We start from the raw sequence: 25979 nt of genomic DNA on the forward strand, positions 1-25979 counted from the left end.
AATTCAATAGCAAAGTTAGTAGATTGTGTCAACATGGCCACTAAGTCCCATGCATGCTATTGATGCCACATTATTGTGGTGTGACAGAATGGGCTTAAGGCCAACTGGGAGGCATTATCCTAGGAATAAGGAGTGAATATGCACAACTTTGCTCATAAAACAGCTCCTTTTTTGAAGTTGGTAGAGCTTCTCTACAAGTACAGAGAGTCCTTGACTTACAACCATTCATTTAGCAATAGCAATAACACTTAGACCACTTCACAGTGCTTTTACAGCCCTCTTTAAGCGATTTACAGAGTCAGCATATTGCCCCCTTCCATCCTTCCGAGGTGGGTCCTCATTTTACTCACCTCGGAAGGATGGAAGGCTGAGTCAACCTTAAGCCATTGAGATTCAAACTGCTGAACTGCAGCTAGCATTCAGCTAAAGTAGCCTGCAGTAGTTCAGCACTAACCACTGTGCCACCTGTGCTGTCTCATTTAGTGATCATTTGAAGTTACAATGGCACAATCAGTCTTCACACTTACATATAATCAAAATCTGGGTGCTTGGCAGCTGGCATGTATTTATGATAGTTGTAGCGTCCTCAGGTCATGTGATCGCCATTTGCCACTCTCCCAGCCAGCAGCTGCTGTGCTTGCAAGAGAAATGCTGATCTCAGTTATAGTCAACAGAGGACAACTTACTTTGTATAAGTACAAATCGGGTAAATGTCTATGGAAATTCTCAAGTCATCCAGGTGATGGTTGTCCCAAGGGTGCTTTTTCAAGCAAAGAAATGGTTGATTGTGGTAATAAGAGTTTGGCAAATGGAAAATTATAATTTGTTTTTCTGTATGTCCTATAGAAAAGTGTTGCTTGGCTAAAAATGGCATCCTTTCTTATTGTTTTAAAGCCCCTCTACAATCCAGCTGCTGTATTCTTGACTGGGTCCTTGGAGTGTTAGAAATCCAAATCTATTATGCCATGACAACCTAGGATGAGTAGGATATGGAGTAGGAAAAATATACTGTAGGTAGATTCTGACACTAATAAACAATTTTTGTAAGAAAAATATGTCTTCAATTCCAGCTCAGAAATAAATTAGTGCCTTTACTGGATAGTTTGTCCAGCAAGATCTGTCCCTTTCTCCTTCTCCATGCCCCGCTTTCCCTTTGTCTCCTCCTTTCCTAATTCTCTTCCATTGCCCAACAAGATGTCCTTGCCATACTATGTTGGATCTTACTCTTAAGATTTTCCAGCTTGTTGCTTTCAGACATTTTAGGATACAGCTCCCATCATCCAAGCTCGGGAAGGCAGAATGGGAATCATTACTGTATTTTTCGGAGTATAAGATGCACCGAAGTATAATAAACACCAAGATTTTGAAGAGGCAAATTAAAAAAAAAAGTTTTTGCAATTGCAGACATCCCAAAAATGGCTAATTTTTCGTGAAAGGGGGCAGTTTTTTGTCCAAAAAAAGGGCATGCATAGCCTTTAGGAGGCTTGCAGAGTGCTCTTGGGGGCTGAGGGGACAAAATCGAGCAAAAATCAGCCCCCAGGAGCTCTGAAAGCCTCCTAAAGACTATGCACCGCCATTTTGGTGAAGGGAGCGGGGTTTTGGGAGGCCAAAAATGCTGTATTCAGTGTATCAGATGCACCCAGATTTTCACCCTTTTTGAGAAAACGGTGCGTCTCATACTACGAAAAATATGGTATACAGTTTATTTGAATGAGATTAGGCTAGGAAAAATTTAATTTTAAAAATTTTAAATGGGTTCGCAGACAATTTCTAAATCAAAGGGTAACAGGATTTGCCAATTTAGTGTCTGGGAATATATATATGAACATATATAACTACAGATCCTTTACAAAGTCTTTGGAAAAGTATTGACAGAGATGGAACGTATTTTAAGCAGATTTATTTATAACTGATGAAAGTATTCCTGTTTTCAAGAATGGTGATTGAAAATATTCCAGGTACATAAATTAGTATAAAATTTGTCAGATTCTAAAGTGGCAATTGTGTTTGGTCATGGAGAGATGAATACACGGCATACAGTTACTCTAAAAGAGCAACAGATTGAAACTAGCATAGGCTTTTGTGGAGTGCAATTCACTTTGTAGGAAAATTGCAGAAAGGCATGCAGTAGAATCCAAATACTTCCGATTGCATTCACTTTCAGCCTTTAATTTCTTTCTGTGTGGATTTTTGAACTTGTCAATATTTAATATTTAACCATAATAAAGATAAAAACCAGCATTATAAAGCTGTCCCACAAAGAAGATGTGAAACATTCCAAAAATATATCAAATGCTATCAATCTGTCCCCAAAACTTGATAAAATGGCTGCATGAAATGGTCTTATAGTTTCAGTTGAGGAGAAAAGTGACTATAGTCGCACGGCGAGTGAAAAAAGGCACACCAGTAGCAGCAGGAGCAGCAAAACCTGAGGGCCATTTCCATGCTCTGGGAGTACCTCACACATCTAGAGCGAATACTATCTGGTTTATTTCTCAAGACCAGTCCTCCGATGTTGTGAGGACTTAGCTCAGGAGGCCGCCTAACTGCAGAGGCAGCAAATCAATAATTCCTCCTGAAAAATCAGGGCTGCTGCCAATTGATTTCTCTCCAAGGAGGTGGAGAAAAATCCAAGGTGGCAGCTGAGAATAATACAGTACACGAATCTTCAGGCTTGGGCTCAATCCTTGTGCTCTGTAATTCGCACCTGGGCTGAACCCGCTAGATGGCAGTAGAGAACTCTTTCCCTCATCAAATCCCGTGTGTTGCTTCTGTTGCTAAGGTAGAGGGAAGGCGAAAGCACCGGACCTGAGTGGAAACTTCATTCTGGCTAAAATCCGTTTTCGGAGTTAAATGGCAGAATAGCTGTACAATATTGGCTGTTCCTGTGAAAACCTGAGGGTAGAGAAGGCCGAGCAAGGGAAAATATAGGGGAGGGGGGAAATTGATGACCCTTTTGTTTCTGCTAGTGAAACAAGGGACAGGTTGACTGCTGTTGTGAAGCAAGGTGGCTGCCACCCTGCATGGTCCTAGCTTGGATATCGTTGGACTTAAGCGAGCCTCTTTTTTCCATATCTCGTGTGTTTCCTGGACATTACAGTTCCTTATCAGAAAAATATAGCGTGACTATAGAGATTCCATATAACTATCCCACCCTCCAAATTTGGAGTCATATATTTGTAATCCTGTTTCCTCACCAATTTTTAATTCCCCCCCACCATGTCATTTAAAACTCATTCTTTTGAGGAGATGGGGGAAATGATATAATTTATTAATATTAACATAATCAGTGTAATGATTATCAAATTCATTTTAGTATTTGTATGATGATAATCGATATTTATATTGCGCTTAAAACCAAGTGCAATATAAAAGTCCAAAATTAAAAGTCCAGGGCAGATGGATGGCATTACAAATTTAATAATTTTAAAAAATAAATAAATAAAATTATCAATTAAATCTGAGGGGCTATACAAAAATCACAATAAAATTAAGGCAGCTCTAACTATGATGCAATAGTGGAACATCAAACAGATAATCGTTTGGCAGTCAAAAGAATACAAATAAACTAGACCTTTATAAAATCTGAAAGGATGGCCAGAGGAAAAGAAGATTAATGCTTAGAAGCGTCTTTTTGAAAAATTTACAAAAAACACGAATAAAAAAAGCCCTTTGGTATGTTTGGGGGTTGTTGTTTTTTTGTTTTTATTTTAATAGTAAAATATTCTATACTGCCAAAGTACTGCAAACCGGCATGAATACACACGCTTCCACTTCTTGCTCGTCCTTTCTGGCTCCTCATCCGGACCCTTGCCAAGCTCTTTCTGTGCCGAGCTACCACGAGAGGGTTTCCGATCTGCGGGATCTCAGCTTCTGCGGGACTTTCGACCGTCTCTCTGCCTTTAACGTGGCAAAGAAGGTTGTTGATGCTTGTTTACCTCGCCGACAGAATCTTGCTCTCCCCATGGCCAAAGAGAACCGAAATAAATAAAATATTCCGATGTTGAAAATTGTGTTGGCCGCCAGGGGCCTCTCGATTTCAGCTAGGCAAGCCAAGAGGAAGTCGCTCCCTCTTCCCCTCTGCTGAGGAATATCCTGACTCGGTCAAGAGAGCGAGCCGCCGCGACAGCGTCGCCTTGGAGGTCTGTTTTCTCTTCGGCGGATGCTGGGACTACTGGAGCTTTTTCTTTGACCGACCGAAGTGGGGACTTCAGGTCCTTCGCAAGCCGGGCTTGATTAAATGCTGGAAGTTTCTCCCTGACTTAGGGACAGCCTTTGGAGGGAGGAAAGAAAAAGAGTTGAAGGGAACGGTGCCACAGATCCTTGGTGAAGAAGGAAATGCTTTTGGAAGAGAATTAAACTGGAGAATTAACGAGGATCGGTGTGTGTAAAGGGAAAAGGAAAGAGGATAGGGATCTGTTTTGACCGGGTTATAAATGGAGGAATAGATTTCTATTCTATTCTCAGAGTCAAGTAGACAATCAGTTCTGATACTTTTTATTTGCTAATTTTTTTAGATAGGGAAACGGGGAGGAAGAACATTTGTTCAAAATCTCTAAGGTACTGGAAGCTTAGTCAGGGAGTGGGAGGGCAACAGTTATAATTCAGCAAATCTATATTGTGAGGAATTAAAAATCAAGCTTTATTTTCTTGATAGCAGACTTTTAATCTATTGCAATTTTTTGCCTTAAAGGCTGAAGCATATAAGGATTGTTATTCTCCTGTCAAAATACTATAATAGCAAGCCTTGTAATACCTTAATTTATTACGAATGTTTTTGCAAACTAATCCATGAGATATCATTCCATCCAAATGTTTTGTTTTATTTTCATTGGTAATCAGTCATGAACATTTTTGCATGTACAGCGGAAGGTTCTGAGTGTTACTTCTTTAATTTTCATTTAAAAGGGGTTTCTGGGTACCAACTAAACCAGAGGGCTTTCTGCTGAAGACAAGATTAGAATTTATGGTCTCCTAGTCGCTGACCTGATACTTTTAACTACTATACCAAAATTGCTACGATTCATGTTAATGATCAAGTCTCCTTTGAGTCAGGCTGAATTCTTGGTGACTTAATGAACATCTTATTTTCTTGGTAATACAGTAATACTGAAGTGATTTTTAACCACTTTTTTCCAGCATGATTTAAATTTCTCAGTCCGGTCTGCAGCCCTGAGATTTCCTGGCAGTCTCCCATCCATAATCAAGTTTGATTATGCATAGGAGTGGGGTTTGTTTGGGTTTTTTTTGAGAGAGAAAGAGAGCTAGAAACCTTTTAAAGAAGAAACTGGACAGTCATTCATCTGAAGTGATATAGGGCCTCCTGCTTGAGCAGAGGGTTGGACTAGAAGACCTCCAAGGTCCCTTCCAACTCTTTATAGTTACTCTGTTAAATGCATTGTATTAGCCTGCTGCTGATCCAACTGTACGGGGTGATACAGTCCATCCTGTCACATTGTCCTTTGTCTTTCTAAGTGCCACATTTCAGCCCCTTGTAGCTCATTCCATGTACTGTATGTGAATTCTATGCATCCTACCACAGTAAAATTTTGGGGGAACTGTATCAATCTTCATGGAAATCCCAGCTGGCTGCACATCATGATAGATGGAGTATAGTATTCCAGTTTCCCCAAATCTAGTAGTTTCCATGTATTATACAATTAGAATTCCCAGCCCTCCCAGCCAATATGGCCATGTTGTAGAGGATAGTAGAATCTATCTAGAGATAGTAGAATCTATTTAGAGAGTCAATAGAGGACAAGGTTAAGAAAGGATGGCCTTGTCTGGTCAGGGGATATGACACAAGCCAAAAGAGCACCTCTGGTCCAAAATCCCACTACTTTACAGAGGGACCTAACAGCAGAACGATCACTGCGAAGAAAGTACTTCAGCTCATTTAAATAGGGGGAAAATGATGGCATTGAATCCACCCTCAAATATTGCCTAGACTATATTTTGCCAATACTTGGACGCCAATTTTATTTTACAGTTGTTAGCTGATGTTTACAGTACAAGCCTTTTGAAACATACAGTATCTGGTACAAAACCTTAATGATGCTTTAGCATAGAAGGAGGGAGTCAGTAAAAAAAAGCTAATGTTTTGTTGTGTAACAATAACAACAATAAATGGCTATTTAGCTGCAATACATTCAGGATGAGTGTTCAAGTGATGCGACATGCTAATTTAATCCGGAGTAGAGAGTCATGTTGAGTCACAACATATAGAGTCTCCCATTATTGGCTGAGCTGGTTGGGGTTGGACAAGGTTATAATTCAACAAAACACCTTTTTATTCTTTATCTTTAAATTGACACGTTTTCAGAACTAAAGATGTTATTTTAATTCCATTCCCCTGCATGATACCTGGGTTTTTTTTAAATCAAAGATGTTTTGCCTGTAGCATTTTATTTAATGAGCTAGGTAGGGGAAACCTATCAGTTAAAATTATGCTCTTTTTATTGTCATTGATGACTTTGCTTTTACCCACAATAATGGCTTGATTATGGTTGATCTAATGAAATGTAGTATTGTATTTAAAAGACTGGAAACCACTCAGAAATTCATCTCTTAGTTAAACTATAAACATGTCAGTTATCATATCTAACTCTGGATAATACTTAAATTGAATCTGACCTGTTAGTATTTGGCTGGACTAGAATTCCAGGGAATCTTAAAGCAAGACTGGAGGAGGGTTGTTTATTTGTTTGATTTTTACAGAAGGTGGTAAAGACAAATAATTGAATTTAGTTCATGAGTTCATTTTGTACTGTGTTTTGGATTCAGCAGGAAGATGTGGTGGAGGCAATAAAGTTGACCTATTTTACAGGTTTGCTTGAAAGAATCGCCTCTGGAATGTTGCATATAGTCTCCCAAGTTCAAGAAGATGCTGTCAGGCCTAGAAGCCATCCTTTGCATTGGACCTTCAAGCCTGCCACATATAATACTGTGGGAAACTGAGAGAGGGGAATATATGGAGTGGGATAGATATAGTCAAAATAACGTTCTTTTCTCTGAGAGTCAAGGACGTTTTCCCCTGCACCTGTAGTGGTGTGACTGGGAGGCATCTCCAGTTGGGACAGTGCCTGATTGGACCATGTGATGGACATGTGGGTTTTGGGAAGGGACTTGAACTTTAGTTTGGGTGTGGGAAACCTGGAGGGTTTCAGATTCGGCTCTTCTCAGCTATGCCAACATGACATCTCTAATAAAATGGAACTTTGAGGAATCTCAAGCCTTGGAGTCTTCTTTCATTAGGGGTGTTACTTGGAACCCTGACATTAATCCGAATCCCTTTTAAAAACTCAACCAGCTTCCCTGAACTCTGGGGGGTTCTCCGGGGTCCTGGGCCCTGACGTCGACCCGAAATCGGACAGTGCGAAGACTCAGGGAAGACGACAGATGCTTCCTAGACACCGTTTATGATTTGCTTTTCCCCCAGATTTGTGATATGATGTGAAAAATATTTATTTTTGCTTCCATTCCAGCTACTGGACAGAAAATGGGAAACACTTCCAAGGAAAAAAACCCAGGACAAATACAACTATACAGAAAAGTGGAAGGAATACCCCAAAAGTATAATTCCCAGGAAGAAGAAGCTTCTAAAAATCAGAAGAGAACAGGGAAACAAAATGCCAAAAACTCTGGATCCAGAAGAATAAAGTCGATCATGTTACAAGGAAACTCCAAGGAACAGTCAATTCAGCAAAGAAAGCGAGTGTCCAAGAAACCACATCGGTGTCTTGATTGTGGGAAAATCTTCAACAGAACCTCTGCTCTCAGTGCCCATCAGAGAGTCCACACAGGCGAAAAGCCTTACAAGTGCACTGAATGCGAGAAGAACTTCAGCAAGAGTTCACACCTCATTGCTCACCAGAGAATCCACACAGGAGAAAGACCCTACACTTGTTTGACCTGTGGGAAAAGTTTCAATCACTCTTCCCATGTGATTATCCACCAGAGAACTCATACAGGGGAGAAACTTTACAAGTGTTTAGAATGTGGGAAAAACTTCCGATACAGTTCTGATCTCATCAGGCACCAGATTGAACATGCAGGTGAAAAACCCTTCCGGTGTTCAGACTGTGGGAAATGTTTCAATCGGACCTCCAACCTCCTTATCCATCAGAGGATACACACAAAAGAGAAACCCTACAAGTGCCTTGAATGTGGGAGAAACTTCAGTTACAGCTCAGTTCTTATCAGGCACCAAAGAGTGCATTCCTCTGAGAAGCCTTTTAAATGCTTGGACTGTGGAGAAGGTTTCCATGCGAACACAAGCCTTCTCACACACCAGAGGATACATACAGGAGAGAAACACTATTCATGTTCGGAGTGTGGGAAAAGCTTCAGGTGGATATCACATTTAAATAGGCATCAGAAGATCCACACTGTAGAAAAGTCTTAGGGGGAGGGGGGGGAACCACACTTAGAATAACAGAGTTGGAAGGGACTTTGAAGGTCTTCTAGTCCAACCCCCTGCTTAGGCAGGAAGCCCTACACCAGGGATAACCAGACAAATACGGTAGTTATCTAATATCTTCTTACAAACTTCCAGTGTTGGAGCATTCACAACTTCTGGAGGCAAGTTCCACTGATTAATTGTTCTAACCGTCTGGAAATTTCTCCTTAGTTCTAAGTTGCTTCTCTTGCTTCTTGTTTTACTCTCAGGTGTTTTGGAGAATAGCTTGACTCCTTCTTCTTTGTGGCAATCCCTGAGATATTGGAACACCGCTATCATATCTCCCCTAGTCCTTCTTTGCATTAAACTAGACATACCCAGTTGCTGCAACCGTTCTTCATATGTTTCTATATAAATCTGAACACTAGGAAATCATCTAGGAGTTCCAGTTGAAGATGCACTCTATTTTTGGATGCTATATTTTTCTTTTTTCCCCTCTAGCCAAGATAAAATACGTTGTTTTGATCTAATGTTTAGATTGTAAGCAACCCATGCACAAGAACATTCTTTACAAAGTAAAGCATAACGTAAGCATAACATTTTCCTGCTGCACCTGACTTTTTAAAAAGATTATTTTTAATTTAAAAAAAACGAATGGGAAATTGATATTTCTCAAAGCACCAACTGCTAATAATGTGTGTAATTTGATGGAATGCCGTGGGTGTTATAAAACTGTGAGCATTCTTAGAAAATAAATATAGTGAGACGTTGTAACCTAGTTGTTGCCTGGACATGGGTTCAATCACTCCTCTTCCTATGTTCTCAGAACAGAATATCCAATTTTAAGTTATTTTACTCATCCAGATTCTGACTGCTCCTGAACTAGCTTCTGCCTCCAAGCTCAAGGAAATACTGGGATGGGGAACCAACCAACAGAATCTACAAGATTAAATTGCATTGCCTCCAAGATAGAGAATTCATTGTAAACACAGTCCTTTGTACCTGCCTTGCCTGGAATACACAAATTGCTGAGGGAATATAGAATCCCCAATTTTAGGAGAAAAAATCGTAAGAATCCCAGTTATACATCTCTCGGCAAATTGTGTAACATGCAAAATCAAAGCCATTCAGAAGCTTGTGGCTAGTAAACATTACTCAGATACCTGTGCATTTTAATACAAGTAGGAATCTGTCTCCTATCCACTATTGGGAGATAAAAGATAGGATGAGAGAGTGCCTAAACAAATGATCAATATAAAAATTAAACTGAAGATTTCTCTCCTCTCTTTTTTGAAAAGTTGAAGATGTCCAACAAATCCTCAGACAGGTGTTTTCATACAGGCATAAATGAGTGAAAGAAACATGATTTATTATGGAAATTTCCAATGATTTCCATAATTTTTTTCCTTGGAGTACTGTAAAGTCAAAAAGTATTTGGAAATCAAGAAAAGCAGCAAAAATGCTGATATGTAGCATATTACTCAGCCAAATGATATAAAATGAAACGTCCATCTACAGATTGGCTCACCCACAAATTAGCATTTCTATTCACAAAAATGTGTTCACTAGGCATCCAGAAGTTTGCAAATTCCATGTACTTATCTGACTGGATGGTAATTTGACAATCGTCTTTCCTCCTTTTTTTATATTTTTAGGTGGTTAAGGTGCTAGCCTAGAAATCAGAAGACTGGCTTGGTAACTTTGGGAAGGCCACTCTCTCTCTCTCTTTCAGTTCAACCCACATTACAGGGTTGTTGTTACAGGGAAATGGGAGATAGGAGTATATTTTGAGATATATTAAAATGGCAGGATAAAAATATAATAATATAGGGATAGTAAGTGCCACCAAGACACCAAGAATCTTTGATATGCTGAGAATTTTATTTTATCACAGAGATTCATCCAAAAATAGTTCCTTCTATTTAATGTATAGGGATGTGGTGGCTCAGTGGCTAAAATGCTGAGCTTGTTGATCAGAAAGGTCGACGGTTCGAATCCCTAGCCCTGCATAATGGAGTGAGCTCCCGTTACTTGTCCCAGCTTCTGCCAACCTAGCAGTTCGAAAGGCTGTAAACATGCAAGTAGAAAAATAGGAACCACCCTTGGTGGGAAGGTAATAATGTTCCATGCGCCTTTGGCATTTAGTCATGTCAGCCACATGACCACGGAGACATTGTTGGATAGCGCTGGCTCTTTGGCTTTGAAACGGGGATGAGCACCGCCCCCTAGAGTTGGGAACGACTAGCACATATGTGTGAAAGGAACCTTTACCTTTATTTAGCGTATATGGAAATTTCTTCATAATTCTGTCGTCACATTTTAACATCCTAGATAATACATATATAAAATGTATTTTATACTATATGTACTCTGTTAATAATATTAATATATCTATATAATAATACATTATTATTTTATGATACAATTTTAAAAATCCCTTTTCACCCTTATGGGTAGTCTATGTCTTCCTCAATCTTATATCCCCTACCAGAGGCATGGAAGTTGGAAGGTTCTGCTTAGAATCCTAATTGTTCCTACCATTGCACTGTTCTGAATTCCAATCACCACTGGTACCACGTTGGTCTTCTCTCTCATTAGGTCTACTGCTGTAGTAGCATCCATCAGTTCCAGATTCTCTTGTCTTCTCCCCGTAGTAGCCCAATTGTCAGATTGTCCTGGCTCCTCACAACATCTGTCATGGACCTTGTTAATCCATGTAACATCTGAGCCAACATGACTCCCCTAGTTTGTATAGGCATGAAACATTAGGGGACCCTTGCACCAAACTCTACTGATCAGAATCTGCCCAGATGTGCACACACACACACACACACACACACACTTCACCAGACTGGATAGTACTTAGTACATAGCACTAATAGTACATGCAAATGAAACATAATATGGATTTCTGAATATTCAGCATAATTTTAGAGGAGCCATGGCAGAAATTATGTTTTTGAATGTAGTAGTAACCTGCCAGTAAATAGCAATAAAGCTCCCTGCAAGTTAAAAAACAATCAGTGTAAGGTGTAGCTGGCAAAACAATTTCTCCCGATGTGCTAGCTTTTTACAGTACTTGCCCGGGATGATTTTTTTTACTCCTAGTTTTGAAGGAAAAAGCGTTGGTAATTTAAAAACCTTCTCCTGGGCGGCACCTAAAATAAGTGTTTTTCGGCGTAGAAGAAGCCCCTCTTCCATCTTGCCAGGAGAGGGCTCCGCTTACTGCTTTCCTAGGAAGTATCGGGTCTTTTCCATTTCGCTCAGCTGAGCCGGGAGGATGAACTTCCTGTAGTAAATAGATTTGCCGCCATCGTGAAAGCTATGAGATAGATAGGACCGAGATAAGTCGCCCGGCGGACATCGAATCAACGCTTCGTCACTCGACCAGAGTGAAGACTACCATCAATTCTGAGATAACTCCGAATAAACTGGCAGCGGATCAGGTAAAAGAAAGACTGTAAGGTGGAATGTAGGGAATTTATCCCAGAAAACCTTTTATACTCGGGGCCCCATCGGGGTCGACTTGTATCTGGTATTTTTCAACCTGCCTCTCTGCTTGGAACCTGCACTCTGTACAATTATGTTTTTTATTGATATTAGTGAATTAAACTGAAGCACGGAGTTGCTGTTTAATGGCACGAACTGAAGGATGATCCATTCTTTTGGGTTGTCAGGTTGGGGTTTGCTTGGGAATATAGTATTTTGTTTTGAAAGAGCCCTGAGGGCAAAATCTGCTTCGTCTGGCATTCCAGCCCAGACAATGGCCAGGCAGTTGATTGTAGGCTTTGAGAGAAGCCTACAACAAGAAGAATGAAATAGCAGATGCTGACAGTTCCTGCTTCCCCATGAATGATGTTATTAATGGATAGACCGTGGGGTGGTTCATTTGACATATCATCATGCAGACATCATGCCAACCTTGTCTGGATTTGGAAGGTTAAGCAGGGTGTGAGAAATACCCTAGAAAATATTCTGAAAAATTGAAAAGCATCTCAGGAAAGGCACAGTCAGATTACCTCCATGTTGCTGCTAAGACAACTCAATCAGGAGTTGAGCTCTATTTGACAGATTTTACCGGCTCTAGGTCAGTGTAAACAAGCAATTTTTCAAGACTGAAGCAATTAAATTCAAGGCTTTTGTTTTTTGTTTTGCTGGTGTGCTTATCTCCTTGAATTTGCATAGTATATTTTCAGCAACTGCATGAGGGGTTCCTTGGTGCTCTCTGAGCTTGCTTGTTTTCTTGCAAGTGTTTCATTACCCAAACTAGGTAACATCATCATGTCAACCCTGAGCTACAAATATTCTCCTTTGTTAGTATCAGCAACTGCAGTTGATGGACATGAGGGTACCATTCTAGAGAGTAATACTTTGTGTGTGTGAAATATTTCTTCCACCAATTAGCTTCATGGAATAATAATAAACTCTGATATTGTATGAAAATAGTCTAAAACTTTTCTACCAGTGCATGGTTTTAGATAGATCACATTTCCTCTTACTTCCTTTTCCAAAGAAAAGAAGCTCTACATTGTGTAAATTTTCTCAGAGAGAAAATAAACCCTGAATAAATAATCCAAAATTATTTTGACTAAGCTTTCAGCTATTTGAATGATAAATGAAATTGCTTGAATAGCTGCCTCTTCGTTCCACATGGATCATTTTATGTATTTGTTTTATTAATTGATGGTGCTGAACTTTATTCATGACACTGGGAAATATACAATATTTAAACAATTTGAGACAAAACAATATGAAACAATAATTTCTTCTTTATCATCAGGTCCGCAACAGAAGTGAGATCTCAGACTGGAAAACAAACAGGATTATCTCAACATTATTGACAATAAGCTGGTGGATATTCAACAATCAATTTTTTTTAAATTGACTTGAAATGGTGAAATATTTAAAAAGTCTGCATAACACCCCCACCCCCTTTAGTGTTTATGCAGTGAAAAAAAGAGATAAATTTGTTATAGTTATTAAAATAAACTAAATGTGACAAAAGAAGAAAAAAACTGACAGAATAATCCATATAATATAAATAAACATAGAAAATTAATCCAGTTGTTAAGCATATCACTAAATATAGACCATATTGCAACATATGCTCATCTTACTTTTAGAGAAAAAGGCTTTTCAAAAACAGGTAATTCATGTCCGGAATCTTTTCCTTAAAATCAGGAAAGCATGTTTCATTTTTAAATTCCTGGACCAGTTGATTTTCTAAAAATGGGTACTCCGATTTTTCATTCCAGGTTCAAATATTTAATTACTTCTGACTTTCATTTCATTTTTTGGGTTCAAACACTGCATCCTTTAATGAAGCTAAAATTACAGGTAGCCCACAGATTGCCAAAGTATTTGAGCCAAAGTGATTAACATATGTTTCAACTGAATATATCATATTGCACATAGACAGACACATCAATGTCAAAAGGCAATTTCTCAAAATAGTTAAAACCATCATTAGTAATCAACCAATTTAAAGTATTAATCTTTTGTGTAATCCAAGCCTTCCACCACAAGATCTTCCCTTTTATTTTCACATTTGAGGTATATGGTAATGTCAATTTCTTGGACAGATTGCCATTCAAAGAAGAAGAGGTTCAATTTTTGGATTTTTCCACCATAAATAATTCATTAATAAATGGGTGTTAGAGTTTGGTGTATACAATTTCTAAGGTGGCACATTAACTTCTTAGCTCTTTGGCAATAAATCTAATTATGATCTTCCTTTTGGAGTCCGACTCTGACTGCTACTATTGTAGGTGCATGTGTATCAGTTTATCTCTAAAGGTATAGCAGAGACACTCATTTACAAACTGCTGCTGAGTTTTCACTAAATGGCTAGGGGATTTATATGATTCCTTGTGTTATATGTTTATCACAAATAAATGTGAAAAGATCCGGTTTATATATGATGTTGCAGGAAATATGAATGGTGTACATGTCTGATGGGTCTACAGGGGCGCAAGCTTTTATTGATGCCTATTTGTTTTGTCCAGTGACAGTGTACCATTGAATATGAATTTGTAGATGACTGTGCCAAGAAACAATTGCTGCGTTGAAGCATTTGCTTATGAACTTTTCAGAGGCATTTTTCATACTGTCTCAGAATGAATTTTCAAAGGAAAATAGTGCAGATGGGAGAGAACTTCATCTCTATTTCCACATGTTGCATACATCATCCTCATCAAGTTGTTTCCTTTGTGATGTAGAATTGAGACTAGATCACCTTGTGTCCTACTTTCCATTTGTAGTCTGTTCCTATTATGTGTCAACCCTCCGTGTTGTCATGGGGACAGAATGAGTGGGAGTAAATTCCACCCATACTGTGTGCTGGAATGGGCTCAGATTACCGCTGCCGGTTGGAGGGGTGATTGGGTAACGTGATTTATGATACAGACTGAAGGGGGGGAAGGAACAGGGCTAACGTTCAGAAGCAGATAAACAAAGCAAAGATTTGGCTGCGAACAAATCTTCCCTAATGAAGCTATCAATAAATCAATGGTTTTTGTATTAAAACATTGGCTCAATTATTATGAATCAGTTACGGCATCGTTAGGAAACTTGACATTATGTACATAAAGGAGTTAAAGCTCCAATAAGCAAAGGCCAGTTCCTTGTGGACTTATGCTAATTACTCTCAGTATAGTTTCCAGTGACTCTGTTCTTTTGATATATAGCTAGAGACATATACCATAGATACAGGCACTGAAGTGAACAAATGTACTGAAAAAGTAGCTTACAACAGATCCTTGCACTGAAGACTGTAACAGCATCCCCATGGTCATGTGATTGTAATTCAGGCGCTTGGCATCTGTCTGGTAACTATGACACTTGCAATGTCCAAGAGAAGTGAGTGGGGAAGCCAGAAGGTGATCACAAGTTGTGATCATGTGATGTTTTTCTTAAAGACTGCTGATGATTCACTTAATGACTGTGGCAAAAAGTGTCATAAAAAGCGGATACAGTCACATGAAGATTTGCTTAATGGCTGCACTGCTTAATAATAATTTTTCTGATCCTTATTGTGGTCCTAAGTTGAGGGCTACCTGTAATGTAAATTCTTGTTTGTGTCTCTCCCTAATTTTGATCCACGTTTTGCCAATTAATTGTATGTGATATTGGCTGATGTTTAATAAAGTCAAGATATATATTTTTTCTAGCTGAACTGAATGGCACATGTTCTTGCTTTGATGTGGATAAAGGGATTGATTGAGCAAATTCTGGGTATAAAATAAACTGCAAATTACTCACTTTTTCCAACACCACAGAATTGCAGCCCCAGTAAAATTTACTTTCACTCCCCATGGATTATTTTAAATCTGATGCTTGGAGTATGAAATTATGTGTACAATAGTTGGTTTAGAAGATCGTGCTTAACAGAAATGCCAGTTTCTGAATCAGAAATCTTTGATAAGCAAACAGAGTGCTTATTATTCTGGTTATTGTTTTAAAAAATAAATACAATTCTTTGTCTAATTGTCCTTCAGCACATGTCAATGGAGTAAAATGGAAATATGATGTTGGCTTTCCATACCTCAGGTTTTTCTTCCTCAGTGCAGTAGTGGGATTTAGCCAGTACGCACCTATTGGGGAGCACCAGTTGTTAACTTTCTAAGCAGGTCGGAGAACCGGTTGTTGAAAGAAATCTCATTTTGTTTATTTCCACTTTACAGGTTTAATCCTTTAAGGAAGGCAGGAAGGAAACAGTCTGGTGTTGTTTCTAGCGATCTTTATTGCCCTGCTTACAGAAACTGTCTCTCCGGTTAACCCTTATTACATTGTAACAATTAAGGCGAAGCGCCCATCGACGTGAGTGATGTTGAATTGGCCACACCCACCCAGTCACATGACCACCAAGCACCACCTAACCAGCTGGTCATTCGGGCAGACAGCCGGTTGTTAAATTATTTGAATCCCATCACTGCCTCAATGTATAATTGTGCATTTGAAATTTCTACTAACTGGCATTGGTTTTTCTAAAACATAATTTTGACGATTATTCTTGGGTTAGATTCAACAAGTAATGTCATTTGAAACTTTTAATGGATTCTGTTTCTTTTTATTCCTATGTTATTATTGTTGAGCATTACGGGTGGAAAAGACTGGAAACCCATCTTTTTTGTTTAAAATCTGATTTACTTCAACAGGTGATGCGATGGCAACCAAGACTGGGAAGCCAGCAACCATAAAAGAAGAACCAGAGCATGTAGAAATGCAGGTGATGTTTAGAGGAGGATCTAAAGCTAGTAGCTCTCAAAGATGTAAGCAGGAAAGGGGGACTGGAAATCACTACAATCTGCTGCCAGAGAGAAGAGTAAAAGCTACTTCTGATAAAACGCAAAGCAAAGCCGGCCAGTGCAAAGAGGGGAATTTAAAACGCCTTGACCAAATAGTGATCCAGCAACTGATCCACATCGGAGAAAGTAAAATTACCCCTAACAAACAGGAAAATAGCTTCTGCCAGAATGTAGGCATCAACAGACCTCAAATTCTCCATTTAGGAGAGAAGCCGTATCTCTGCATCATTTGTGAGAAAACCTTCCGCAATCACTCAGGACTTATGGTCCATCAGAGAATCCATACAGGAGAGAAGCCGTATAAATGCCCGGATTGTGACAAGAGTTTCAACCAGCGATCCCATCTCACCTCTCACCACGGGACCCACACAGGCGAGAAGCCGTTTAAATGCTTTGACTGTGGGAAGAGTTTCAGTTACAACTCTGGGCTCATCATACACCAGCGAATTCACACCGGGGAGAAACCGTATAAATGCTCCAACTGTGAGAAAAGCTTCAGCCAAAAATCTCACCTCCTTTCGCATCAGAGGACCCATATGGGAGAGAAATCTTTCAAATGCCCTGACTGCGGGAAAAGCTTCAGTTACAACTCCGGTCTCGTCATACATCAACGGATCCACACTGGGGAGAAGCCTTATAAATGTTCTGACTGCGGAAAGAGCTTCAATCAGAGGTCGCACCTTATTTCTCATCAAGGCATTCACACGGGGCAGAAACCATATACATGCCAGGATTGTGGGAAGAGTTTTAGCTTCAATTCTGGGCTTGTTATTCATCAAAGGCTTCATACTGGAGAGAAACCATATAAGTGTCCCAACTGTGGGAAGAACTTCAATCAGAAATCGCACCTTATTTCTCACCAGAGAATCCATATTGGGCAGAAAACCTAAATTCTAAAGGAAGTTCTATATAGTTTATTAATATTAGCATCATCTTTGCTCTCTAAATAGTAGCTTTTGAAGAACTATGTGTCGTCATCTGTGTGTCCAGAAGTAGTGGACTTGTTTTAAGGTTTTGAAATTCTGTTTGTACTTTACAAATTCATTATTTCAAAATGTGTAGCAAAAAAAAAAAGTGGCAGCCAAGAGCAGTGGATAGGACAAGAGGACTGAGGTCAGGGGTTAAAAAGACTACAATAAGTATAAAAAATGCCAGAAAGCTTCATGTACTTTAATGTTCATTTTTTCAATTTTATGAGAAAATAATACTCTAGTTTTAAATGTAAAAGATTTAAAAGTAACTATAGGAAAATGCTTTAAAATGATCATTAATGTGTTAATATAGATTCTTAGCCTGTGCAAAATATATAGCCCTCCTTCCAAAGTCTCTTCAAGGCATAGAGAGATAGAGGGTAGTTGGATCCCCCACTGCTGAACACGATGCTTTGTTCCTTTTTTGGCTTGGGAGTTTGCTATGCTTAGATTTGAAAAGGAAACCTTACATTTCTACAAACAAAAAAAGTCATATCGTGTGGAATGCTGGAATAAAGATGTGATACAGAGGTAGTAGCCACAGGCCAATCTTCGTTCCTCTACAAATCCTAGACCAGGGGTGGGTTCCTACTGGTTCGGACTGGTTCGGCTGAGTAGGTAGTAACTCGGCCTGCCACACCCTCCAACTGATTATATCGTCGCCACAAGTGCCACCATCTTGTTTTTGCTTCTGCGCATGCACAGAAGCATTTTTTTACTACTGCGCATGCACGTGCCGTGCACCTGAAGTGCGCGCACGCCCAAAGTGCATCCCTGAGTGAACTGGAAATACCAGAAGCCGGAACCCACCTCTGTTCTAGACTATATTGTATGGAGGCAACGTTGGAATTTCAAAAGGTAGTAAATCAAGAATTTACCCTTGTTAATCTCTAGATTTTCTCTTAATGCTTTTTATAGGAGGTTGCCCAAGTGCAGACTTTAGTATTTAGAGAATGCATTAAGGTTACAAATGCAAATTAAAGTATGGTTTGTTTAAATTAATACATAGCTTAAGTTTTGTTCAATTTAAGTGGTTAGGTGTGCTTCTGAGCATCATCCAAGGTGCTGCTTATTGGCTGTATTATTCAAAAGATTGCCACGTGAGGAGGTCCCATCAAGTAATCCTCAGGAATCCTGTTATTTGTGTGATACCAATATGTGGAATTCCCTGCTCCAAGTGGTCTGTGTTGGCCCTTTATTTAGTAGTGGTCAAAATTGGTATTTTAAAAGAAACATTTTGTTCTACCTCTCTTTCTATGCCTTTTGTGATTTTGTTTTAATTTTTGAATATTTGATCTAGGTTCCAGATCGTTTTTAGATTGCTGTTGTTATTCTTCTTGTTATTTACTACATTGGATCCAGATTTAGTCGCGCTTAAACAAAAAACCCACTGAAACCAGAGGGTTAAGGTAATTGTAACTAACCTGTACCATTGATTTGAATGTGCTTATGTGTAACCATGACAAGTGTATGGCTTTCTTCATTGTTGCTGAACTCCAGCTTTCAACAGCACTTGGCATTATGGTATCCAGTGAGAGATGGTGGAAATTGTAGCCTAACAACATCTGGAAGGTCATTGGGTACCAGGTCTTGGACTACTGAAGTATTGGATGCTGTCTGCCGCCCTGAGGCCAAGGGGTTGACAATATTAAATGTAAATATTAAGTCAATTGTAAATATTAAGTCAGTCAGTATTACATTTTTAAGCATTGATCATTACAGCTTGATCTTCTGTACATATAACATTGCTGATTAGAATGGTCTATACGGTAGTTTTTAATGTACTGAAAATGTTTCCTTGCAATAAGTGGGGAATGTACAATGCTTAAATGCATTTTTAAAAGATATTCTGATATTGGTTGCTTGCTTAGATTTTTACTTTTCCCCATTTTCTCTCCCTCCTGTTAAGCTAAGTCCAAGGTTGACTGAACAATTCAGCTACAGTTCAGTTCTTGATTTGCTTACACCCAATAGAAGAATCTTGCCAGACTAAACACTTACTACTCTCACTTTAACAGATATACTTTCAGAGATCCTAAGGAGTGGCTATTCTTACTCTCTTCCTCTGTCTCCTATCCAGCTCTGAGCTGGGCTGCCTCTTGTCTCATTCTTCTTTCCGAATGTGCTCTCTCCTTGCTGGAAAACTACCATTGTAGTCCGTCACACTAATTCCCCCATTGAGGGCACTCTCTCACACACCTCCTCAAAGTCAAATGTAGCCATTACAACTCTAAGGAAATTTATTTTCTGGAATTAACTTTTTAACAACACAAGTAAAACAGTTTTTTAAAAAACAAAACAAAACCTGGAACCATGCAGAAGGCACTTTTCATGTACCAGATAGTTGAAACTTTGACTTTGATCATGTATCTTCAGAACAGTTTTTCCTGCTGATCTGAGTCGTCAAGTTCATACTAAGAGGCGATCCCATAGGCCAGAGATGTCAAACTCAATTTCATTGAGGGCTGAATCAGGGTTGTGTTTGCCCTTGGTGGGTTGGGGTGGGCATGGCTAGTTAATATCACTCATGTTGGGGGCGCATGTGGCAGCCTGAGCTTTCTGCCAGTGAAAAGGGGCTCCCAAGTTCCATTTTCAGCTGCAACAGCCTCCTGCAACCTTCTGCCAGTGAAAATAGAGCTCAGGAAAGGTGCCCGCAGCCCTCATGGGAGCTCCATTTTCGCTGGCAGACGCACCTCGGGCATATCCTTTGCGGTTTCCAGGGCAGCCCTGCAGGCCAGATCTAAGCACCCCAAGGGGCCAGCTAGGCTGCCCTAAGATGCATAGGGTTTTATGAGTCATTACTGCCCTTGAATTATTCCTTTGTTTTAAAGATAATTTTTAATTAAAATCTTTAAATGCAAATACCTTGAATCATTCCCAGAAAACGCCAGCAATTGTTGATCTTTATTACAGGAATCATGTGATTTCTATATACTATGTCGGTCAGCAGCTTAGCTGCCCTGCTTGGTAGTATTTGCAATTTCTAGACCCTTTTCAAGAACAGCCTCACATGCAACACAGTTAAGGCAGATGGTCAACCTTGCCATAGTCCAGGTGGCTCAGGAAAGGTCGCAGTTGATGCAGTAGGTGATGCATTTGGTGTAACTGTGCAAACATTCTTCTTGCCAAATTTGCCGTCTGCAAGACCGGTGACAGATGGAGATTGAGGGGCACTTCCAGACCCCCAACCTGCTCCCTCTGGGGCCTGCAACCTTGTGCAGAGCAAGCTTCTCTCCAATCCCAGAGTCCTATTTTTTTTTCCCAAACCTACAGTAGCTTCGATTTGTCTGGATTGAATTTCAATTTGTTTTCTCTTATCCAGCCTACTATCAGGGTTACTGATTCTTTCCTTGAAAATTGGGTGCCAGTAGAGCAGGCTTTCCTCAATATATAGGTGGCACCTACTTTGAAGACTCTGGACCATAATTTCATGTAAATATCTTAGTACTAAAAATTCACTGTTTGACGTTGAAATCTATTTGCAATCTATTTGAGTGTGTGCGTGTAGCTGAGAACAAGAAGTTTATTATTGTTCCCCTCTGAGTGGTAATCTCTCTCAGCCTTTCCTTACTTCGTGTCCTTTAAATGGCTGGTGGAATATGGAAGTTATAATTGAGCACATTTGGAGAATACCAGATAGGAGATAGCAGCCTAGTAAATATTTCCTGATGTAAGGTTTTTAGGAGTCATACTAAGGTAAAGGTAAAGATTCCTGACTCTAGGGGATGGTGCTCATCTCCATTTCAAAGCCATAGAGCCAGCGCTATCCGAAGACGTTCTCCGTGATCATGTGGCCAGCATGACTAAATGCCAAAGGCGCACGGAATGCTATTACCTTCCCACTAAAGTGGTCCCTATTTTTCTACTTGCATTTTTACGTGCTTTCAAACTGCTAGGTTGGCAGAAGCTGGGACAAGTAACGGGAGCTCAACTCCAAACTGCCGACCTTTCTGATTGACAAGCTCAGCGTCTCAGCCACTGAGCCACCTATAAAAAAAGTAAAGGAATCCCAATAGAAATCAACATCTGGGGAGAGAATGTGGTTGCTTTTTAGTGTTTTTTTTTTTAATTCTTCAGTGCATGCTATCAACTTTAGGAGTCAACCATGTGTAGCAATGAGGCAAGAATTCAAAATGTTTTGACATAGATAGTCCTTAATTTACAACCACAATTGGAACTGGAATTTTTTTGTCATAAATTGAATGGTTGTAAATCAAGTCATGACATGACCAGACCTAATTTTATGACCATTTTTACCATGGTTTTAAGCAAATCTAACTTTCCCAGTTGATTATTATTATTTTTTGGGACGGAAATCAGCTGGGAGGTGACAAATTGGGATCCCATGACTGCAGAATGTTGCAACTGGTCAGAAATGTGGTACAAGTGTAAAATCACTCTCCCCCCCCCCCTGCCCTTCAAGGCTGTCTTAACTTGAAAGCATCTTTCAATGAACAGTTGTAAGTACAACCATGTACCTTAGCAAGATACTAAAATATTAGTGACTACATTATTCCATGCCCATAAAGTGTAAACCTTTGGAAAATAAATAGTAATTTTAAATGGTCTTTTCACTGTGTCTTGTCAAACGCAATGTCTTGGATATCTTGCTCAATAAAAATATAATTTCTTTTTACAGTGTTGGATTTATTTGGCTTTTGTCTCTATTAACTCATATCCAGTAGTGCTCTAAAGTAAAGAAGTTGGTTTTGAATAAAGAATGGTCTTTAACAGACGGTATGTACTGTATCAAAAGCAGGAAGGCTTTTTCCTGCAGATGTAATCTGAATGAGACTGGCTGGCTGAAGCAGCATAATACTGTGAGTATTTCAGAATAGCTAAATGGGGCATCAGAAATGCTAACCTATTTTTTCCTGCACCCACACGTTCCCCAATAGATTAACAGGCTCTGGATGACAATCCAGACTAGGCTGCAACAAGATTAAATATGTGGGAACCAAGTGTGGGATGGAAACTCAGCTGTTGCCTTAGTATATTTATTTAAGAAAATGTATATGGCTGCCCAACTCATTCTCAGTGACTCTGGGCGGCTTATGAGGATAAAAGCTCAATACAGAAACAATAAAAAGTAACCCTAATGACAAAAATCAAATGAGACATTTGATGGGTTTCCATCATACTCTGGGGTACACCCAGGACCATTGGCAAATCAGGACTCTAGAGTTCTTTGTAATTAAATAGTGATGGCGAATCTTTTCGGTACCATTCGCTTGTCTAGACCGCAACCCGGAAGAGAAGCTGCCTGGGGGCATGCATGCGCCAGAAAATGAACTTGTGGTTTCCAGCGCGTGTATGTGCGCCAGCCAGCTAGTCTTCTGCATGCACACACAACAATCAGCAGGCCGCCACGCATGCTCATGAAAATGAAAGACCAGCTGTTCCAGTTTCTGGCACTGCCACATGCACGAAGGCCAGCTGATCATTGAGCATGCCTGTGTGCCAGAAACCCAGAAGAAGAATGGATGCCGCTGCTCGCGCCAGGTGACATGGCTCTGCATGCCACTTTGGACATGTGTGCCATAGGTTCGCCATCACGGTGATAAGAGTGTTAAAAGTAGGGGGCGATCATATCTTCTGTGGTATGATGTTCCACAGGGAAGGAGCCCCCATAGGGAAGGCTTTTCCTTCTGGTGTCACTAGATCAGTGTTTCTCAACCTTGGTAACTTGAAGATGTCCGAATGCTGGCTGGGGAATTCTGGGAGTTGAAGTCCGGACATCTTCAAGTTGCCAAGGTTGAGAAACACTGCACTAGATGGACCTCCTTAGGAGAGAGGGACCCATAACATTCCCTTGGCCCCCGCTTTGGTGGTTTGGGTAGGTGTGACGGTCTTTCAAATAACCCGATCCCAAGCCATGTAGGGCTTTAAAGGTGACAACCTGCAACCTGAATTGGACCTTGAAGCAAATTGACAGCCAATGCAGTCCTTGCAGGAAAGTTGGCACATAGGCACAAAATCATGTCGCTCATTGCATTTTGAACCAATTGAAGCTTCCAGACACTTTTCAAGGCCAGCCTATGTAGAGAACATCACAACAGTCAAGATGGGAGGTAAGTAGGGCATGGGTGACTATGAGCAGGGATTGTTGGTCCAGAAAAAGGCATAACTGACACACAGTCCATAGTTTCACAAAGGGTCTCTTGGCCATAACTGTCACCTGCTCCTTGACCAGGGGTCATGAGTTCAGGAGAATCTCAAATTACACACTGGATTTGTCTGTGGCAGTGATACCTCACCCAAGACCAAAGGTAGCAATTCTCCATGAATCGAACAACCCCAAACCCAGAGTCATTTCATCTCGCCAGGGTTCAGCTTTAGCCACTTGTTCCCCATCCAGCCCTTAACAGCCTCCAAGCACTGCAAGGAGATCTCAGGATTGTTTAATTCACCATGGGCTTAAGCCACAGAAAGATCTTGACAGAGCTGAACATTGAGTGCTATCTAACAAAATGAGTTTCAATGGTGAAAAGAGTAAGGTTCTACATTTAGGCAAGAAAAATCAAACACACAGCTATAGTATAGGTGGTACCTTGCTCGATAGTAGTAACTTTGAGAGAGATCTTGAAGTCTTAAATGGACAACCATTTAAATATGAGCCAGCAGTGTGCAGCAGCTGCCAAAAAACCAACACAGTTCTAGGCTGCATAAACAGAGGGATAGAATCAAGATCACGTGACGTGTCAATACCACTTTATAATGCCTTGGTAAGGCCACACTTGGAATATTGCATCCAGTTTTGGTCCCCACGATGTAAAAAAGATGTTGAGACTCTAGAAAGAATGGTTGCTAGAACTGGGTATGTCTAATGAAAAGAAGGACTAGGGGAGACATAATAGCAGTGTTCCAATATCTCAGGGGTTGCCACAAAGAAGAGAGAATCAAGCTATTCTCCAAAGCACCTGAGGGTAGGACAAGACGCAATGGGTGGAAACTAATCAAGGAGAGAAGCAACCTAGAACTAAGAAGATATTTCCTGACAGTTAGAACAATTAATCAGTGGAACAGCTTCCCTCCAGAAGTTGTGAATGCTCCAACACTGGAAGTTTTTAAGAAGTGTTTGGACAACCATTTGTCTAAAATGGTATAGGGTTTCCTGCCTGAGAAAAAGGGTTGGAATAGAAGACCTCCAAGGTCCCTTCCAACTCTATTATTCTGTTATATACAGATGGTTGTCATCAACATATTGATATCTCAGTCCATGGTGACAGATGATCTCACCCAGCAGCTTCAATGTAGATGTTAAACAGAAGTGGAAAAAACTACTGAGAAGTGGAGAAAACTCCACAGAAGTGGAGTCTTCGGACAGCACTGGCTCTTCGGCTTTGAAACTGAGATGAACACTGCCCCCTAGAGTTGGGAACAACTAGCACATATGTGCGAAGGGAACCTTTACTTTTACCTTTACTAACTGGTAGAAAAATGAAGCCTGGTCATGAGAATTGAAGAAGGAATAGTTGTGAATGATACAAACACATACAGTATATTATAGGGCAGTCATGGCGAACATATGGCACGCGTGCCACAGGTGGCACGCGGAGCCATTTTTCAGGGCACGTATGCGCCCGCTGGCTAGCTGAGTTCACCCTTTTTTAAAGCCATTTTTCGCCCTCACCAGGCTGCAGAGGCTTTATAGGAGCCTGGGGAAGGCGAAAAGAGCCTCCCCTGCCCTGCCCCCCCCGGAGGCCCTCCGGAGGCTTCATGAGCTTCCCTGAAGCCTCCGGAGCGCAAAAAAACGGCCCTACAGGCAAACCGGAAGTTCAGAAACGGACTTCCTGTTTGCTTGGAGTGTCTTTTTGACTGCTCCGAAGGCTTCAGGGAAGCCTCCTGAAGGTCCCTGAAGCCTTCAAAGCACTCAAAACGACCCTCCGAGCAAACCGGAAGTGACTTCCAGTTTGCTCGGAGGGTCATTTTGACTGCTTTGGAGGCTTCAGGGAAGCCTCCTGAAGCCTCCGGAGGGCTTCCGGAGGGGCGGGGGAGGCTGTTTTCGCCCTCCCCAGACTCCTATAAAGCCTCTGGAGCCTGGGGAGGGTGAAAAAAGGATGCAAAAATGGGGGGGTCGTGCCAGTAGTGCGCGCAGGCGCACTGGGGGGGTTACACATTGCATTATGGGTGCGGCATGCCCGCACACGACCCCTCTGCGCCCCCCCCTACTTATGGCACGCGAGCCAAAAAAGGTTCGCCATCGCTGCTATAGGGAGTCCTTGACTTATGACCACAACTGAGCCCAAATTTTCTGTTGCTAAGCAAGACAATTGTTACGGGAAGTCTGCCCCATTTTATGAC

The 25979-nt window shown here is 40.5% G+C and overlaps 2 protein-coding genes across 3 annotated transcripts; both read left to right on the forward strand.

Annotated features, from left to right (window-relative positions):
- The first annotated feature begins 3754 nt into the window (after positions 1 to 3754).
- On the forward strand, positions 3755 to 8513 carry LOC116502992 (zinc finger protein 3-like). Its single transcript, XM_032209076.1, has 2 exons — positions 3755 to 4142; positions 7485 to 8513. The coding sequence occupies exon 2, from the start codon at positions 7499 to 7501 to the stop codon at positions 8402 to 8404; it is 906 nt and encodes a 301-aa protein (XP_032064967.1). The 5' UTR covers positions 3755 to 4142; positions 7485 to 7498; the 3' UTR covers positions 8405 to 8513.
- Positions 8514 to 11661: 3148 nt separating this feature from the next.
- Positions 11662 to 17934, forward strand: LOC116502991 (zinc finger protein 239-like). Of its 2 annotated transcripts, none has more exons than XR_004254635.1 (2): positions 11662 to 11844; positions 13179 to 13333. XR_004254635.1 is itself a non-coding variant. In XM_032209075.1 (2 exons), exon 2 carries the CDS (start codon positions 16563 to 16565, stop codon positions 17592 to 17594), a length of 1032 nt encoding a protein of 343 aa, XP_032064966.1. In that variant the 5' UTR covers positions 11672 to 11844; positions 16555 to 16562; the 3' UTR covers positions 17595 to 17934. The 2 variants fall into 2 exon arrangements, 1 of the variants encoding a protein (XP_032064966.1); XM_032209075.1 differs by lacking the exon at positions 13179 to 13333 and adding an exon at positions 16555 to 17934 and having other exon boundaries at positions 11672 to 11844.
- Positions 17935 to 25979: the final 8045 nt, after the last annotated feature.

The sequence above is a fragment of the Thamnophis elegans genome, chromosome 2, assembly GCF_009769535.1.
Source record: "Thamnophis elegans isolate rThaEle1 chromosome 2, rThaEle1.pri, whole genome shotgun sequence".
NCBI lineage: Eukaryota > Metazoa > Chordata > Lepidosauria > Squamata > Colubridae > Thamnophis > Thamnophis elegans.

Excerpts from the sequence above, each read along its gene's own strand:
- LOC116502992 (XM_032209076.1), top strand. The coding sequence starts at position 7,499 with ATGGGAAACACTTCCAAGGAAAAAAACCCAGGACAAATACAACTATAC.
- LOC116502991 (XM_032209075.1), top strand. The coding sequence starts at position 16,563 with ATGGCAACCAAGACTGGGAAGCCAGCAACCATAAAAGAAGAACCAGAG.